The 18839-nt window shown below is 42.3% G+C and overlaps 1 protein-coding gene across 3 annotated transcripts in view; it reads left to right on the top strand.

The window, feature by feature from the left end:
• The first annotated feature begins 3410 nt into the window (after positions 1-3410).
• LOC120996268 (mitochondrial ornithine transporter 1-like) overlaps positions 3411-18839 on the top strand; it is a 30582-nt gene continuing 15153 nt past the window's right edge. The window contains exons 1-3 of one of the 3 annotated variants that reach the window (XM_040426080.1): positions 3411-3439; positions 15857-15960; positions 17655-17913. In XM_040426080.1, the coding sequence (XP_040282014.1) occupies positions 15906-15960; positions 17655-17913 (314 nt within the window). In that variant the 5' untranslated portion in view covers positions 3411-3439; positions 15857-15905. Of the gene's footprint in view, positions 3440-4355; positions 4489-4760; positions 4809-15856; positions 15961-17654; positions 17914-18839 lie in introns of those variants that run through there. The other 2 variants (XM_040426081.1, XM_040426079.1) reach the window with 2 other exon arrangements.

Raw genomic sequence — 18839 nt, 5'->3', positions numbered from 1 at the left:
GAAATACTTAATGGGGTATTCCCATCATAATGATCACTGTTAAATCTGTTAATGATTTGACATTGATCATTTTTGTAAATACATTTTATTACCCAATTCCCACCCTTTTTGAGAAAATAAGTCCCCTCTTACCTGATTGTTGTCTTTCGTCTCCCCTGGTTACGGCCACCTCTCGCCTGTCGAATCCTGTGGCCGCGATTGCGCAGAAAACTGAAGATTTTCTCCTGGCCGGGCCGCTCAATGTCCTGAACGCGCACGCGCCATGATGACTTCTTCCTGGCCAGTATAGTACAGAGCCGCGAACGCGCACATCGGCTCTGTACTATACAGGCCAGGAATAAGTCACTATGGCGCATGCGCGGCGGCGTTCGCGTCCAGGACATTGCGCCGCCCGGCCAGGAGAAAATCTTCAGTCTTCTGCACTAGCGCGGCCCGGCCGGGAGAAGACGTCAATCAAGCACAGCCGAATCCAGGAAGTGAACGTCGCGCTCGCCACAGGTAAGTATGAAAACCGCTGATTGGAATACCTATTTAAGACAGCAGACTGGTCGTCTGACACTACTTTTAAAACTTTCTATTATAGACCTCAACCTCACATTTCTATGTCAGTGATATCATAATATTTAACGTGTCTTATATTGTCTTACATTTATTGTAGATTTAAAATTGCAATGATACGAGCCTCCCGTCTGCTATAAAATTGGTTATTTTCCTAATCTTATGACGGAAAATATTGATTTTATAAGGACGGGAGGCGAGTATCATCCCTCCCAAATACCCCACCCTACACTTATTTTTTTCTCTCGTTACAGGATACTAAAGATTTACACTTCAAAGGAGTTTCCCGTTTATTTTCTATGATCGACCAATAGTCTCTTCTAATCTCATGGTTTCCAGTTCCGGAAGTTCTCTTCAATTGGTTTATTATCTCCAAGTTTTTAGTGTTCTTTCTGATTCGCCTGTCGAAAGAGGTGGAGCTACGCAGCCCAGCAGTTTATATAGACTAAGGGTCAAGCCGTGATTGGACACCTCAGCTCCTCATTTGAATATTTGTTTCTATGCCGAATATGATATATTCATTTTTCTTTTTCTCTTAAAATATTCTATTATATATGTCAATTTAATATTGCTATTTGAGCATTAAAGAAGGTTTAATGCAATGATACTCACCTCCCGTCCTTATAAAATCAATATTTTCCATCAACACCAATTTTGCACAAACTGGACCAACACTGCTACTTATGAAAACAGCAGAGTATTATGTGTCCTCTTCTTCTAGACATGGAAGGGGCACAGGCCAGCAGCACAGGATCAGACTGTCAGAGACCAATACCAGATATTGCCCATCACTCTCGGAGGGTACGGTCACACAGTGAGGTTGTGATGAGGTCGGGATGTGGTCATGCATGCAGTCGGTTACCGCATACATAATCATGCGTTTAAGGTGCGTTTATTTGTCTGCCACCGTTGTTTGAACTGTGAATTTTCCTGGTTCTTCAACATTCTGATTAACTTCAAATAATAACACATTCTAGTAAAACATTCTGCAAGCGGCTACTCAACTGTATATCTCTATAGCTACAAGCAGCAGGTTATGTGCGGTTAATCAGGTGCAGTCATCACAACTTTGAAAGTGCCAGGTCTATCTTAGAAACCTATTTTCCCATTGACTCCTATTGGAAAATAACATGCTGAGGATCCTAACTGCATCATGACCGCACCATGACCAATCCATGTGCCTGTACCCTGACAGGCTGCGCTCTGCAGCAATCTGATGCTGATTATCCGTGCTGCTACCCCTTCACAGTCCGAACGTCACATACTGTATGCATTTTCATGACCAGAGAATTGGGCAGATTATCGTGAACAACCGTTCCCATGAATGGTCATTCCCGACAATCTGGCCATGTAAATGTGCCGCGGATCAGCTGATGAACGAGCAACACGCTCATTCATCGGTTGATCCTGTCGTTCATGCAGGCACCACCGATCATGGCTTCTGGGCACCAGATCTTGCGGTCTAAACAGTGATCTGCTGCTCAGGAACCATGAATCTGTATTACATGCAGCAATCTCCTCCACAGTATGGGGAGGAGGGATCGTTAATGCCATCGCTTGTCCCCATACAGACTCGTTTGTCATTGTTTCACTTGTTCATTGAGTAATATGCCGCCAGATAATCATTCCTAGGAACGCTCATTATCAATTTATCTGATGGATTTTCAGCCCTTATAAAGGGACCTTAATGAGTCTCTTGAGTATGACTTTGGACAGGACACGTTTTGCTTTGTGTATAACTGAAGTGAGAATGAGAAATGCTAAACCGGGTTAAGCTTTGAACTGACTCTCACATGATCCAGTAATCTAGCTAAAAATGTGCCACGTTAAAAAATGCTGGAAGAAATATGCTGAGTAAAGTCTTGTCATCGGTGCACTAAAAAACCGAGGGAAAACAGAAGTCTGTGCTGTCAGTGAGTTTTCTTGTAGGACTAAATGTCCTGCTGTCTCTGGATGGACACATGTTTGAGATTATTGTACGTGGCAGAAAGGGGCTGAGCATGCCTGTACTGCCAGCCACTGCTCCTCAAACTCAAGGCAAAGTGAGTAAATGTATTATACACATGACGTTTACCTTCATACACATCCCATAGGTAGGTGAATTATTTACTGCTGATAAATTTCATGTATTTTAGAAGTATGTAGTATACTAAAGAGGGTGATTATTTCATATGCCTTATAATCAATATGTATATACAAAGACATAGATGTCAGATGGCTCTGAGAGGTTGCATATGTCCTTGCTACAGCAGTGCGTATGGAACCACTCTGTCAACCATCAGATTTGTCTTAGAGCTAATCCTAAAGGTGATGTTCTCACAGTCCTCTATTATTCACCCTGTAACCCCAATACAGGGATCTGGACTGTTCTGCAGGGGGACCACCAGGTTGCTACTTCCTGGAGTAGTCTGTGGTCAGAGACACAGGTGCAGGGCACCGAGGGGTAAGGCGGAATCGTAGTCAAGGACAGGCCAAGGTCAGGGCTGGCTGTGTATGTGCAATACTGGAATGAGTCTGAGGTCAGGGTAGGCAGCGTAGTGTCAATACAGAGGTCAGGCACAAGTGAGGTCAAGCAGCAGAAAATCACGGTACAGTAAACGGGCAGAGGTCGGCACACAGGCAGGCAAGAAACAGCAAACCTAGCAGGAACTTAGTAAGCTAAGGAACCTGATTGCTCTGGTACCCTCCCATAGGGGAAGATTCCTTAACTACCCCAGGGTTGCCAGAAATTGATTGGTGAAAAATAGGGTGCGCATGCTGGCCCTTTAAGAGCCAGAGGCAGTGGCCTACATTGCAGCTTGTGTAGAGTGCCAAAGCAGACCTGGCAGTTGGACTCACTGAAGAGAAGGCAGCAGAAGGCAGGTCCGGGCCTCTGGGAGAGGTGAGAGGAACAGCGGCATTTTGCAGGTGTTTGAAGAATCAAGCTAGAAGTAAAATAATTGATGTATTACTCTATGGTGCAGAAGTCAGTAGCCCGGCCAGATGTAGCAAAATAAACTCTTATTACTGAAGTACAAAATAGAAGTTGTAGTACATCCAGCTATAGCAGACACAGTTCCAACTGAACACAGTGCAATTCTCTCCCAGAATGTATGGATTTTGGCATCTTGCTAAAATGTCCTCCAACAGAAGCTATGGCATGCAATAGTACTCATATCATTGTGGTTGTAATGTCCACTGTGGGATACAGGGCTTTAGTGATTCGACTGACCAAGTAATGTCCAGGTTTGAAGGGTGTCTTCATGGGGTCCCTCACAGCAGCATGGTCTTGGCAGCTTTAGCTAGCAGGTTTCCTTACTGACTCCAATGCTCATCCATGCAGATTTTAGGTTCTCCAGTATGCTCCTCTGTCTTTCTCCTTTTCTCCTTCTGAAGATCATGCAGAGATCGGTGAGTCTCTGTAGCTTTCAGGGCCTAAGAAGAAGGAGCAAAGGTCAATGCTTTCATCCTCCACCAACTTCAGTCTAGACTGACCTAAGGTTAGGGGTAGGGCCATCCCACACCTAACCTCCTACGAGGGCTATGCCAGGGTTGTTAACCCCTGCCCTGGGGTACTGCATGATGTTACCTCCTTATTTTTAATACGTTCTCTGATCTTGGGATGACTTTGGGGGCTTTTAAACCACTTACTAGTTTTCCATACAGTTATGGACTCACATTACACTGGTTTCAACTTGCAATGGTCATCCCGCAACCAATGAATGTTGTAACTTGAGGAACTCTCTCGATGATCTATACGGTGCAGTTCAGTCTGCCTCCAAGTGTCCTGTATTCAGTATGAGTGCCGATTGTAATAGGAGCCATAACGCAAAGCTAGAGACAAATCAAGTCTGTGAAGGTCGTAGAGAGCAGGCTGTAGGAACCCAGAGAAATCCGGCTGTAATACTTCAAAAATGTCTCATTATACAGAAAAATGAACCAAAATGTACCGTAAGATTTGCTTTATATCTTTTCCAACTTTGAGATATTATGAACTGTTTGTTGTCAATTAATCACTTATGTTATACTAGTTTATCACGATATATAGCTTAGCCCAGGTTACATATGTCCGCTATTTCACAAGTGAGACTGGAGAACATCACGTGGGGAATGAATTGTGAAAGGGTCACAGTGGAATATGTAAACAGACAAAAGGGGGGGATGTCATTTTAGTGACAGGGATTAGGACACTGTGTAAATAGACAGATTGTGCATAACCGTTCTTTTTTCCAGTCCCACAAATCTGGAATCAGAGAGGAAACCAGAAAGCGGTGAGTGAGGCACTTTTCTATCTTTACTGCTTTTGTGTCTGTCCTAACTATCTCTTTTCAAAGGTACAAACAGGGTTGGCAACCTGAACCATTCATGGACAATCCGTAAAAATAGGGGACTTTTTTTTTCTAGATTCCATTAAAAAAAAAATCATGAATTTGAAGCTGGAAAAGCTTATAAAGATCATTATTATTGCTGCATGCAGGTCATACTGCTAATGTATTCATATCAGTAAATGCTCCATAGACATAAGGTATAATAAGGCCTTTTACAAGGGCCAGTTATCAAGAACGAAGATGTGCTGCCAATTATCTAGCCAAATCTGTATAAGGACAAGGATCGTTGTAATTAGAGATGAGCGAATTTCTTGAAATTCGTTTCTGGTCCGATTGTAATGAATCAGTCTGCAGATTAGATTCAGATACGAATAAATTCAATCCAAACCGAAAGTGCTCAGATTACCCTAAAAAGTCATGTATGACAATCTAGGGTCTCCTAGGACTGTATGAAACCCAGGGAATGTGTCATCAGATGCTGTTTAAATCCCTTTTTTTTTTTATGTTTAACACTTTTAAAAATAATTTTTGATGTTTTTGATGATGTTAATTTATATTTAAACTAAAGCAAAAAATTCTGCTTTTTTTGCACTGGCCACTATGTCTAATAATGGGCGCCACTTCTTGGTCTGTACAGATCATTTTACTGCAGTTATCTGCTTATCTGCCATTCTGATCCTGGCTGTAAAGATATCACCTCTGTGTACAGATAAGACAGGATCCACCATTCACAATACATGATTGTCAAAGCTTATCTCTTATTTCCTTGTACAATGACCTCTGCACAGGTCACAGAGGATGCCCAGAAAACTCTCCCATTTAAGTCAATGAGGTCCCCTCCAGACCATTGTGTCTATGGCCCATGGGGCTGCCGCAAAGCAATTTTTTTTAATGCTGTGTAAATGCTGTTAAGAACAGCTCAGGCAAGATGGCCTCCCCCATCCTCATGTTCAGGAAACAAACAAAAAAAATCAACAATCAGAAATAAAAACAGATTATAAAAAAGGAGAGGTGCTACTATCTGGTTTTAACTGGCAGATAACATTTTTGGGGTACACATTTCCTTTAACCCCTTAGGGACTTAGGGCGTACCGGTATGCCCTGTTTCCCGAGTGGACCCAGGGCGTACCGGTACGTCCTAACTTTAAAACGCGATTGCAGCGCGGCGGGGGTTAATCGGAACAGGATGTCCGCTGAAATCATTCAGCGGGCATCCTGTCACAACGCCGGGGGAGGGGTCCTGTGACCCCCCCGTGTCGGCGATCGCGGCAAACCGCAGGTCAATTCAGACCTGCGGTTTGCAGCTTTTACCTGGTGCGGCAGCGGCGGGCGGCGGTGCCATCGGGTCCCCATGTGGCTTTAGGGGGGACCCGATGCCATGGAAGGCAGCGCGATGTCTAAGGAAAGCATCGCGCTGCCTTCCGGTGAAGAGCCTGTGAGATCCAGTCCACTGGATCTCACAGGCCGGAAGACGTATGAGTAATACACACAGTATTACTCATACAGTCAATGCATTCCAATACAGAAGTATTGGAATTCATTGTAAAGGAATATACCCCCAAAAGTTCAAGTCCCAAAGTGGGACAAAAAAGAAAGTGAAAAAAAAGTGAAAAAAATAAAGTTTTCCCCCCAAAAAATTAAAAGTTTCAAGTAAAAATAAACATAAACGTCATTTTCCCCAAAGTTAAAAAAAATTGGTAAAAAATAGGGAAAAAAAAAAAGGATACATATTAGGTATCGCCGTGTCCGTATCGACCGTCTCTATAAACATATAACACGAGCTAACCCCTCAGATGAACACCGTAAAAAATAAAAAATAAAAACTGTGCTAAACAAACAATTCTTTTGTCACCTTACATCACAAAAAGTACAACAGCAAGCGATCAAAAAGGCGTTTGCACACCAAAATAGTACCAATATAACCGTCACCTCATCCCGCAAAAAATGAGCCCCTACCTGAGACAATCGCCCAAAATTAAAAAAACTATGGCTCAGAATATGGAGACACTAAAACATAATTTTTTTTGTTTTAAAAAAGCTGTCATTGTGTAAAACCTACATAAATAAAAAAAAGTATACATATTAGGTATTTCCGCGTCCGAATCGACCGGCTCTATAAAAATATCACATGACCTAACCCCTGAGATGAACACTGTAAAAAATAAAAAAATAAAAACTGTGCTAAATAAACAATTTTTTGTCACCTTATATCACAAAAAGTGTAATAGCAAGCGATCAAAAAGTCATATGCACCCCAAAATAGTGCCAATAAAACCGTCATCTCATCCCGCAAAAAATTAGACCCTACCTAAGATAATCGCCCAAAAACTGAAAAAACTACGGCTCTCAGAATATGGAAACACTAAAACATGATTGTTTTTTTGTTTCAAAAATTATATTATTGTGTAAAACTTACATAAATAAAAAAAAGTATACATATTAGGTATCGTCGCGTCCGTATCGACCGGCTCTATAAAAATATCACATGACCTAACCGCTCAGATGAACACCGTAAAAAATTTTAAATAAAAACTGTGCTAAATAAACCATTTTTTGTCACCTTACATCACAAAAAGTGTAATAGCAAGCAATCAAAAAGTCACACGCACCCTAAAATAGTGCCAATAAAACCGTCATCTCATCCCGAAAAACCATACCCTACCCAAGGTAATCGCCCAAAAACTTAAAAAATTATGGCTCTCAGATTATGGAAACACTAAAACATGATTTTTTTGCTTCAAAAATGAAATCATTGTGTAAAACTTACATAAATAAAAAAAGTATACATATTAGGTATCGCCGCATCCGTGACAACCTGGTCTATAAAAATATCACATGATCTAACCTGTCAGATGAATTTTGTAAATAACAAAAAATAAAAACGGTGCCAAAACAGCTATTTCTTGTTATCTTGCCTCACAAAAAGTGTAATATAGAGCAAGCAAAAATCATATGTACCCTAAACTAGTAACAACAATACTGCCACCCTATCCCCTAGTTTCTAAAATGGGGCCACTTTTTTGGAGTTTCTACTCTAGGGGTGCATCAGAGGTGCTTCAAATGGGACATGGTGTCAAAAAAACCAGTCCAGCAAAATCTGCCTTCCAAAAACCGTATGGCATTCCTTTCCTTCTGCGCCCTGCCGTGTGCCCGTACAGCAGTTTACGACCACATATGGGGTGTTTCTGTAAACTACAGAATCAGGGCCATAAATATTGAGTTTGGTTTGGCTGTTAACCCTTGCTTTGTAACTGGAAAAAAATTATTAAAATGGAAAATCTGCCAAAAAAGTGAAATTTTGAAATTGTACCTCAATTCTCCATTAATTCTTGTGGAACACCTAAAGGGTTAACGATGTTTGTAAAATCAGTTTTGAATACATTGAGGGGTGTAGTTTCTTAGATGGGGTCACTTTTATGGAATTCATGGAAAATAGAGATACAATTTCAAAATTTCACTTTTTTGGCCGATTTTCCATTTTAATATTTTTTTTTCCAGTTACAAAGCAAGGGTTAACAGCCAAACCAAACTCAATATTTATGGCCATGATTCTGTAGTTTACAGAAACACCCCATATGTGGTCGTAAACCGCTGTACGGGCACACGGCAGGGCGCAGAAGGAAAGGAATGCCATACGGTTTTTGGAAGGCAGGTTTTGCTGGACTGTTTTATTTTACACCCATGTCCAATTTTAAGCCCCCTGATGCACCCCTAGAGTAGAAACTCCATAAAAGTGACCCCATCTAACAAACTACACCCCTCAAGGTATTCAAAACTGATTTTACAAATGTCGTTAACCCTTTAGGTGTTCCACAAGAATTAATGGAAAATAGAGATACAATTTCAAAATTTCACTTTTTTGGCAGATTTTTCCATTTTAATAATTTTTTTTCCAGTTACAAAGCAAGGGTTAACAGCCAAACCAAACTCAATATTTATGGCCCTGATTCTGTAGTTTACAGAAACACCCCATATGTGGTCGTAAACCGCTGTACGGGCACACGGCAGGACGCAGAAGGAAAGGAATGCCATACGGTTTTTGGAAGGCAGGTTTTGCTGGACTGTTTTTTTTTACACCCATGTCCCATTTGAAGCCCGCTGATGCACCCCTAGAGTAGAAACTCCATAAAAGTGACCCAATCTAAGAAACTACACCCCTCAAGGTATTCAAAACTGATTTTACAAACGTCGTTAACCCTTTAGGTGTTCCACAAGAAAAGTGAAATTTTGAAATTGTATCTCTATTTTCCATTAATTCTTGTGGAACATCTAAAGGGTTAACGTTTGTAAAATCAGTTTTGAATACATTGAGGGGTGTAGTTTCTAGAATGGGGTCATTTTTTGGTGGTTTCTATTATGTAAGCCTCGCAAAGTGACTTCAGACCTGAACTGGTCCCTAAAAATTGGGTTTTTGAAAATTTCTGAAAAATTTCAAGATTTGCTTCAAAACTTCCAAGCCTTGTAACATCCCCAAAAAATAAAATATCCTTCCCAAAATGATCCAAACATGAAGTAGACATATGGGGAATGTAAAGTAATAACTATTTTTGGAGGTATTGCTATGTATTATAGAAGTAGAGAAATGTAAACTTGGAAATTTGCAATTTTTTACAATATTTTAGTAAATTTGGTATTTCTTTCATAAATATAAATACATTTTTTTGACTTCATTTTACCAGTGTCATGAAGTACAATATGTCAGGAAAAAACTGTCTCAGAATGGCCTGGATAAGTCAAAGCGTTTTAAAGTTATCAGCACTTAAAGTGACACTGGTCAGATTTGCAAAAAATGGCCTGGTCCTTAAGATGAAATAGGGCTGAGTCCTTAAGGGGTTAAGCTCTTTGATGCTTGGACTGCAATAGAAATGTTACAGTGACAGTGGCGTCTATGGCTATGGTAAAATGAAGGGAGCTGGTAGTAACAAACTGCCTCTTTAAAGGGAATCATTCACCTCCCCTGAACTCTGTTAAGTGCTTTAGGCCGAGTTCACACGAACGTGTGTGACCCGTGCCCGTGCTGTGGCCCGCAAATTGCGGGCCGCAATGCACGATCGCCGGCCGTGGGTCAGCCGCATCGGATCGCGGACCCATTCACTTTAATGGGTCCGCGATCTGCCCGTTCCTCAAAAAGATAGGACATGTTCTATCTTTTTGCGGAACAAAAGTACGGGACGCAACCCCACAGAAGCACTCCGTAGTGCTTCCGAGGGGTCCCGTTCCATGCGGCCGCTCCGCAATTCCGAATTTCCGGACCCATTGAAGTGAATGGGTCCGCATCCCTGATGCGGAATGCACATGGAACAGTGGCCGTGTATTGCGGGCCGCAATTCGGCCACGGATCACACACGTTCGTGTGAACAAGGCCTTACTATATGGATACTGGTATATTACTAGGTTATATGTCCATACTCATCTCAGTTCCACTATGTGCTTGCAAAATGGCACTGGAATACATTGCGAGGACTCATGAACATGCATAGATAATGGAGAGGACTCCAGGGTCCTAGTGTATTCCAGCGCCGGTATACAGGCACACAACATGGAAACAGGGACATGCATGTACGGTATATATAACTTACCTGGAGTCAGGGATAGCAGTACTATGCATGTAGTACTGGACGTAATAGCGTTCGGGGAGCTTACAGATTCACTTTAGGACTCATGCACGTGGCCATTGCCATTTTTGTGGTTTGTAAAACACGGATTGCGGCACGCGCTTTCCGCATTTTGCAGAACGGAATGTCCTGCCCTCTGTAGAACTGTCCTATCCTGGTCTGCAAAATGGACAAGAATAGGACATGTTCTTTCTTTTTTTTTGCTGCAGAACGGACATGAATTGACGTGAATGAGTCCGCATCTGACCCGCAAAAAATGCGGATCCGATGAGGACAAAAACCACGATCGTGTGCATGAGCCCTTAATAACACACTGCACTGCCGGATTTCATTTTTAAATGAGATCATGGTCCAAAATGATCCCTTTTTAAGGTCTATTGCCTTCTTCTCTGTCTTCTGACCTGTAAAATTGTAGCCGCCATTTTGTGAGGTTCGTTTGAATCAAATCGTAAAATATTTGAATTTAGATAAATTTGTAAAAATTGTCCAGAAAAATAAAATGAAATTCTCAACCCTGAGATTATATGTGCTTATATTTTTTGGCACGAGGGTACCTGCACACGGGTGTGGATGAACATGCAGAAGTGCGAATTTCTGTGCGTTTCTGCACCCATAACACACCAAAAACTGAAACTTGGTGCGGATTTGATGCAGGTTTCCCCACAGATCTCACCCATGTGAAAAGGGTGAAACCTGCAGCTAAGGGCTCATGCACACGACCGTATGGCTTTTTCAGTGTTTTGCAGTCCAGTTTTTACTGATCCGTTGTTCCGTTTTTTGTTTCCGTTGTGTTTCCGTTTCCTTTCCGTTTTTCCGTTCCGTTTTTCCGTATGCCATATACAGTATACAGTAATTACATAGAAAAAATTGGGCTGGGCATAACATTTTCAATAGATGGTTCAGCAAAAACGGAACAGATACGGAAGACATACGGATGCATTTCCGTATGTGTTCCGTTTTTTCTGCGGACCCATTGACTTGAATGGAGCCAAGCACCGTGATTTGCGGACAAGAATAGGACATGTTCTATCTTTTCACGGTACGGAAATATGGAAATACTGAAACGGAATGCACACGGAGACACTTCAGTTTTTTTTGCTGAACCATTGAAATGAATGGTTCAATATATGTACCACATACTGAACTACAAAAACGGCCAGTATGCTGAACGCAAAATACTGTCGTGTGCATGAGCCCTAAAACTGCAAACATAATTGGCATAGTGTGGATTTGAAAACCTGCACAGCAGGTCAAATTCAAAGCAAAAAAAAAATCTGCAAAGTGTACATAAGATCTGTCTATTCTCTATACACTTTGCTGGTACTGTATTATGCTGCAATTTTTCCACATGGAAATCAGATCGTGTGCAGGTACACTAGGGGTTACTGCACACGAATGCAGGTTAACATGCAGAAGAGCCACACAAGTTTCTGTGTGGATTTCTGTGCATTTCTCCACCCAAACCACACCAAAAAAATGCAATTTCTGACAGCGGTTTTCGGTACAGATTTGATGCGGTTTTGCAGCAGATCTCAGCCTTTATTAAAAAATTGTAAAATCCGCAGCTAAAACTGCAAACATAATCACATAACACTGCAGTGAAAATACTTTAACGCTTTTAGCAGTAAATGAACTCTTTAGCAGTGATCCACTGGGTCACCTCTCTTGACATGTCCGCATGTAATGACATTCTCCATTCATATCTAAGAAGTTCATGATTGAATTGCCAGCAGTCGGCAATAGTGGTCCAGCTGGGTGTTACTTCTTGGGGGCGTGTCCCTGAACAATCTGACACCATCCAATTAGTGCAGCCAGTGTCAGACTGTGGAGGAACGCACCCCCAACTGGTAACACCCATATGGATCTTTTCTTCAGACTGCTGAAGCAGGAATAATCGAGGAATGGCACAACATAGAGCCATAAGAACAGATGCTCCAGGATTGTTATTACATGGGGGATGTAAAGTAGTTACTAAAAAAGACATGTCAGGAGCGGCGACAGAAAGCAAAGCTCAAATATAGGTTGTTTGTAAGGTGTGGCATCTGTGACCTAATCCAATTCCAAAAATTCAACAGTGTCCTACAAAATATAGGTTGCATAGTAAATAATGAGCGATAAAGGTCACCTAACCATGCAGTCACCTGGCTTGACATCTGGCTCGCATGTTGCCAGTGCAGAAACTATTACACAATTACCTGAGATACAAGGTTGTACAATACTGATACATTCACTATAGTATATAGAAGTAAGCTATGTGTTCGGAACACTAAGGCCACCTGCACACGTTACGAAATACATGCGGTTTTTCCTCGCGGATTCACATGCAGAAAAACTGCAGCGAGGTACAGTACCAGCAAAGTGTATGAGATTACACAAATCTCATGTACACCTTGCTGAAATTGAACTGTGTTCCGGATTTCAAAATTTGCAGCATGTCAGTTATCTTCGAGGTGTTAGCTGCGGATTTCCCCGTCTTCAATGGAAGATTGAGGTCAGCAGTAAAACAGCATCAAATCCGCACGAAGAAACGCTGTTAGGCCTCTTTCACACGACTGTATGGCTTTTTCAGAGTTTTGCGGTCCGTTTTTAATTTTTTGTTTCCGTTGTGTTACTGTTTCTGTTCCGTTTTTCCGTATGGCATATACAGTATACAGTAATTACATAGAAAAAATTGGGCTGGACATAATATTTTTAATAGATGCTTCCGCAAAAACGGAACGGATATGGAAGACATACGGATGCATTTCCGTATGTGTTCCGTTTTTTTTGCAGACCCATTGACTTGAATGGAGCCACGGAACATGATTTGCGGGCAATAATAGGACATATTCTATCTTTCAACAGAACGGAAAAAACGGAAATACGGAAACGGAATACATGCGGAGTACATTCCGTTTTTTTTTCAAAACCATTGATATGAATGGTTCTGTATACGGAACGCAAAAGGCCCGTGAACTGAAAAAAAAAAACGGTTGTGTGAAAGAGGCCTTAGACATAGTGGTTTTTGGTGCGGATATGCTGCAGAAACGCACACAAATCAGCATAGAAATTCGTGCGGATCTTATGTGCGCTCAGCCGCACTCGTGTTCAGGTGGCCTAACGGTGCTTTCACACATGGTGAAAAAATCTGCCGGAAAATACAAGTTGCGGATTTTTACAAAGGTGCAGATTTTATGCGGACCTTGTTGTGGATTTTTTTATGCGCAGATTTAGATACAGATTATTGCGTGGATCACATCCCCCATTGAATTGAATGGAGAGATTCTGCGTTATGCCTCATTCCCACGTCAGTGTTTGGTCAGTGATTTCCATCAGTGATCATGAGCCCAAACCAGGATTGGAGCCTCCACAGACATAAGGTATGAGGGGAGGCTCTGCTCCTGTTCTGTGTTTAGAGCCACATCTGGTTTTGGCTGAAAATCAGTCACTGATGGAAATCACTGACCAAACACTGATGTGTGGATGAGGCTTAACACAGGGCAGGGGTTGATGCTGTATTTTCTGGTGGATTTTTCCACCACGTGGGAAGGCACCTTAACAGCAGAAAAGTTCAGGAAGATCATGATGTAACAGTTCCCTCAAATAAAAAAGAATACTAAATAGAAAGGAAACTACTAATAATGCAATTCCATAATGTGAAATGTAATATATGGAGGGATATAATCTGAGCCCTTGTTTCCAGGAAAGAACTGAAATAGAATTTGGTATTTCAAAAGAATAGAAGCATGAACAGCTCAGTGTCATATACTTTTCAATGGCTGTCCATTAATCGAGAATATTTGATAAATGGGCACTTATGGCTTATACTATGGTGTAGTTGGAAGATAACATTTCTGTTACACCTGGATTACGTTCTGCGGGGGCGTCCCTAGGCCAAAACATCCAGGGCAGGAGCCCCAGATGTTTTGCCCAGGGCCCTAAACATTGGGGGTTATGTATTAAGACTGCCCATTAGATGCCCATGCTCTGGCGTTGGATCTGCTGCAGTTATATAGAGATGCAGGCCTCTTCATAACTTCGCCTAAAAGGCATAGAAAATGATGAATGTGACGGGCAAACCGTTGTCCATCCGTTCCTCTGCATATTTGCTGGATTGCAGCCGGATCACCACCAGACCCCATTATAGTTAATTGTATTTGTGTACTCAATAGTATTGTATGGATAAGTCAGGGTTAAACACTGTGACTAAGCCCCGTTGAGATTGCTGGAAGATGGACCTGGCCCGACCCCTAGACGTGCTTACTCCTCAGGGCTAGGTCTGAGCCCCAGAGAATCATCATCCCTGAGACATCTAAAGCTACTTCCTCCAAAAGGGCTTCAGAAAGACAAAATTATTAGGGCCAGAATCAGAAAGGTCGTGCACTGGAGTCAGTCAGCAAGGTATTGTGCTTGTTTATGGCCAGTAGAGACATTGCTAACGCACCCTTCCACATTTCAGACGGTTTGGCCAACAGTATCTTAATTCTGTACCCCTCAGCCTGGGAAGTACAGACATATAGACTTCAGTTACATGCCAAAGGTTCTGCAGAGGGACCTATTTATTTGCGCCAACTGGCCTTGTCACTGACTCCATCACCATTTGCCAGTGATTACACCCGATTTCACACTGCTGCCTTGTACCCTGCCAAAAAAATCTTAACAACGTGGGCACCCCAACCAACACCAGGCAGGACCCTCAACATCAGGGTGTGCCCTGAGGAAAGTAAGGGTGTGTCCTCCTATCAATGCACAGCCCTAGTGAGTATCCGTGTGAGGATTGCCATGGGTTCTGTCTGCACAACCATCATTACCAGAGCCACTACCACTCTCATCCTCTGCTCTGCAACTGCAGCTCAATCCCATTCTCTTGAATAGGACTGAGCTGCCCATAGGCCATGTGACATTGGACGTCACAGGCCTAGAAAGCACAGGACCGGGTGAGACGACTGCAGGAGCCTAGCTCTGTCAATCAAGAGGGAGAGGGAGGGGCTGGCAGAGGAAACAGGAAGGGCAAGGGTGCATAGTCTGCTTTGGACCCGCCCTTAGTGCACTTAACTGTTTATTTGCATATGGATTCAAAGTACTTTTTCCCCAGAACGGATTGCTAAGTGAAAGGTATCATTACATTAGCTGAGCTAGCCCTACAATACATTGTGCCTGGTTGCATGATTAAAACTTTATGTCGAAATGCGTAGACCGTTTTGCTCTCCGGTCGGCTAATGGATTTTAAGATGATGCAATAAACGGTGGTCTGATTGCTGGAATTTTTTCATTTTTTGCACTTTGGCTGGATTGTGCCTGGTTTATCAGTGAATTTTCTGGTGAGAGAATCCCCTTAATGGGACAGAAATACTTTTGTTATAACCTTCTATTATAATGCGTTTTTATTTTTTCCAGGATTGTTAAGTATTCTACATGAAAACAGGAGATAGTCTAGTAAGGAAACATGAAAACCAATAATACCATCCAGGCTGCCATCGATCTGACAGCTGGTGCCGCAGGTAATCCTACAGCTTTCCCTTTATTCTCTGATGCTTCATCTCAGATCTGATAAGTGCAGTTATTACATGTCATTTCTAGGGGCTCTCCACTAAGAGGCAGGTTAGGTCTAGCGGAAAAACTTTTAAGCTGGCCATACACATTGGATGTCATCCAAACCTGCCAATTTTAGCAGGCTGACTGTCTATTGTGTATGGGAGTCTCCCGACTCTCCCCTAAGGCAGATGTTAGGTTGCGAAGGATTGAACATATTTCAACATGTCTGATCCTTTAGTATTTTTTTCTTTTACAAGGGAGCCAATAGTCTGTGACTGATAAATGTTCTGTGGCCCCACAAAAAAGATAGAACACGTCCTATTCCTGTCGATAATTGCAGGAGAAGGATGTTGTGATAAGGAAAATACGGAACGCACGCAGTCGGTATTCGTGTTTTGCCAATCCTACAGTTGTGTGAATAAGCCCTAAGTCTGTGCCTTTGCTGCTATATGTACTACTACTCCCATTATAAGGAGGTACTACAATTTTTCACATAGTTGTGACGTTATGTATTGTTTTATATATATATATATATATATATATATATATATATATATATATATATATATATATATATATATGGCCATTGTTACCAGTAGGAAATGGATGGGAAAGGTCGGTAAGGAACAGGGCTAACCACCTTGTTCCTCCTCTCTTGGGAGGAGTGGGCTGGTCCTGCTTCCTGCCAGGAGGGGGAGTTCCTGTCTGGACAGAGAGGAGGAAGGAAGTACACCACAGAGATCCTGCTCTTACAGAGGTTCTCCTGTGAAATTAATTTGATGAAGCCCTCAAGTGAACACTTGAGGAGAAAGACAGCAGAGTGAGCCACTACATCATCATTTACAGACACTGCTGTGAGGTGAGGGACTACGGCTAAGACACCCATCTCTCAGGACCTTACTGGGCTAGTACGACCTAAGTGCTAAATTGCCATCATCCAGCCTGCCTCCATTATCCTTATGGGTGTCACAGAAGTTTTGCACTTGAAATCTACTGCTACTGAATGTATTGGAAGTTTTTTCTGCACTTAATAAAAAGACTTTGTTACTTTTAATTCTGGCCTTATTCTTCAATACTACACTTCCACTGCACCGATCCCCTGTGACACAACACTTCATCAGGGCCACTACCACTTCCATCCTCTATACCGGCTCCTCCGGGGTTAGCTGCACCTTGATGCCACCAGCCCCTAGCTATCATCCTGTCCTCCTGCTTTGCACCCAGTAACCCACACAACCAACATTATGGGCACCCTGGCCACCATTAGTCAGGAGCCCCAATTTCAGGGTATTTTCCGAAGCGAAGAAGATTTGTGCTCCTTCAACCACTGCACACCCCCAGGGAGTGCCAGAGAGGGGAAAGCCACCGTGAACAACTACTGCACCCATCCTCATAAACACTCCAGTCCTCCTCACAGCACTTCAATGCAGGGTCGCTGCGGCTCAGCCCCATTCTAATACCTGACACAACCCATGGAAAAATGTGGCACTGTTTGCAGAACAAAGCAGACATATTTCTCTGAACTTTGGAACCCCTAGAGGGTGCCCCTATTAACTAAACGCGAGTGCCAATACGAGCGCCATCAAGTGTGTCTCTTTGATCTGCAAAATTGATAATCAATAAATTATTTTATTAAATATGCACTGCAAAACTATTTCAGGTGGGACAGCATGCGTTCTGACCGGACAGCCATTTGACACCGCCAAGGTGAAGATGCAGACGTTCCCTAATCTGTACAGGGGCCTTACAGACTGTGCAGTGAAGACGTACAGACAAGTGGGGTTCAGGGGCTTCTACAAGGGGACCAGTCCGGCTCTTCTAGCAAACATATCAGAGAACTCTGTGCTTTTCATGAGCTACGGTTTTTGTCAGAGGGTCGTGAGAAGGATTGTGGGTCTGGACAAGAACGTACCTCTCAGGTAAGGTTTAGGGGGAGATTCAGAGACAGTCAGAGTAATCCAGAAATTCTACTCTGTTTGCTACTTTTTGACTGATGCTGTATAGTTTTCATATTTTATGGCAATTTTATTTAGGGCGTATAACTTTAACTGAGTTAAGGTAATTACATTTATAAGCAGCGATGGAAGATTAGTGATCAGCACAGATGGAGGAATGACTTGCTTAGGATACATAGGGGGTCATTTACTAAATAATATACGCCAGTTATTGTGGCGCAAATAACCGGCAACTTTTCCCCGTTCCCACCAAGTATAAAAAAAAGGGGCATGGTGGGTAAGGGGACGGGACCGTAGGCTCGTCAGATTTATCATTTTTATTTAAATTTAGACCAGCGGTAGATATGACGCCCGCGCCTCTTCATAACTTTGGCGGATCCGTTGCCAGCACATGGGGTTATTAAGACCGACGTCTAAAACACTGGTCATAATAAATGACCCCCATAGGGCAGTCTTGTGGGGGTGATCCCTATTTTCTTCACAGTTTTAATGGTTTATTACAGACTCCACACCTTTTTTTCTTATTACCCCGTCTTCATATCTCTGCTTACCCTAAAGACAGGTTTTTGCTGTTAGGTGTACAATATAGGTATAAATGGCTATTTTGGTTGTTTTGTGCTTATTAGTATGTATATTTACGTCCAAGTTATTGGGCAAGCTTTTGTCTTGTTTGTAAATTAAAAGTTACGTTTTGATAAGCTACTTTACTGGGATGCACAGTACAGGGACAATATGGATAGTGATGTCACAGTACAGGGATAATATGGATAGTGATGTCACAGTACAGGGATAATACGGATAGTGATGTCACAGTACAGGGATAATATGGATAGTGATGTCACAGTACAGGGATAATACGGATAGTGATGTCACAGTACAGGGATAATACG

Source organism: Bufo bufo, chromosome 3 (genome assembly GCF_905171765.1).
Source record: "Bufo bufo chromosome 3, aBufBuf1.1, whole genome shotgun sequence".
Classification (NCBI taxonomy): Eukaryota; Metazoa; Chordata; class Amphibia; order Anura; family Bufonidae; genus Bufo; species Bufo bufo.
This window is presented reverse-complemented; position numbering and strand designations above follow the sequence as displayed.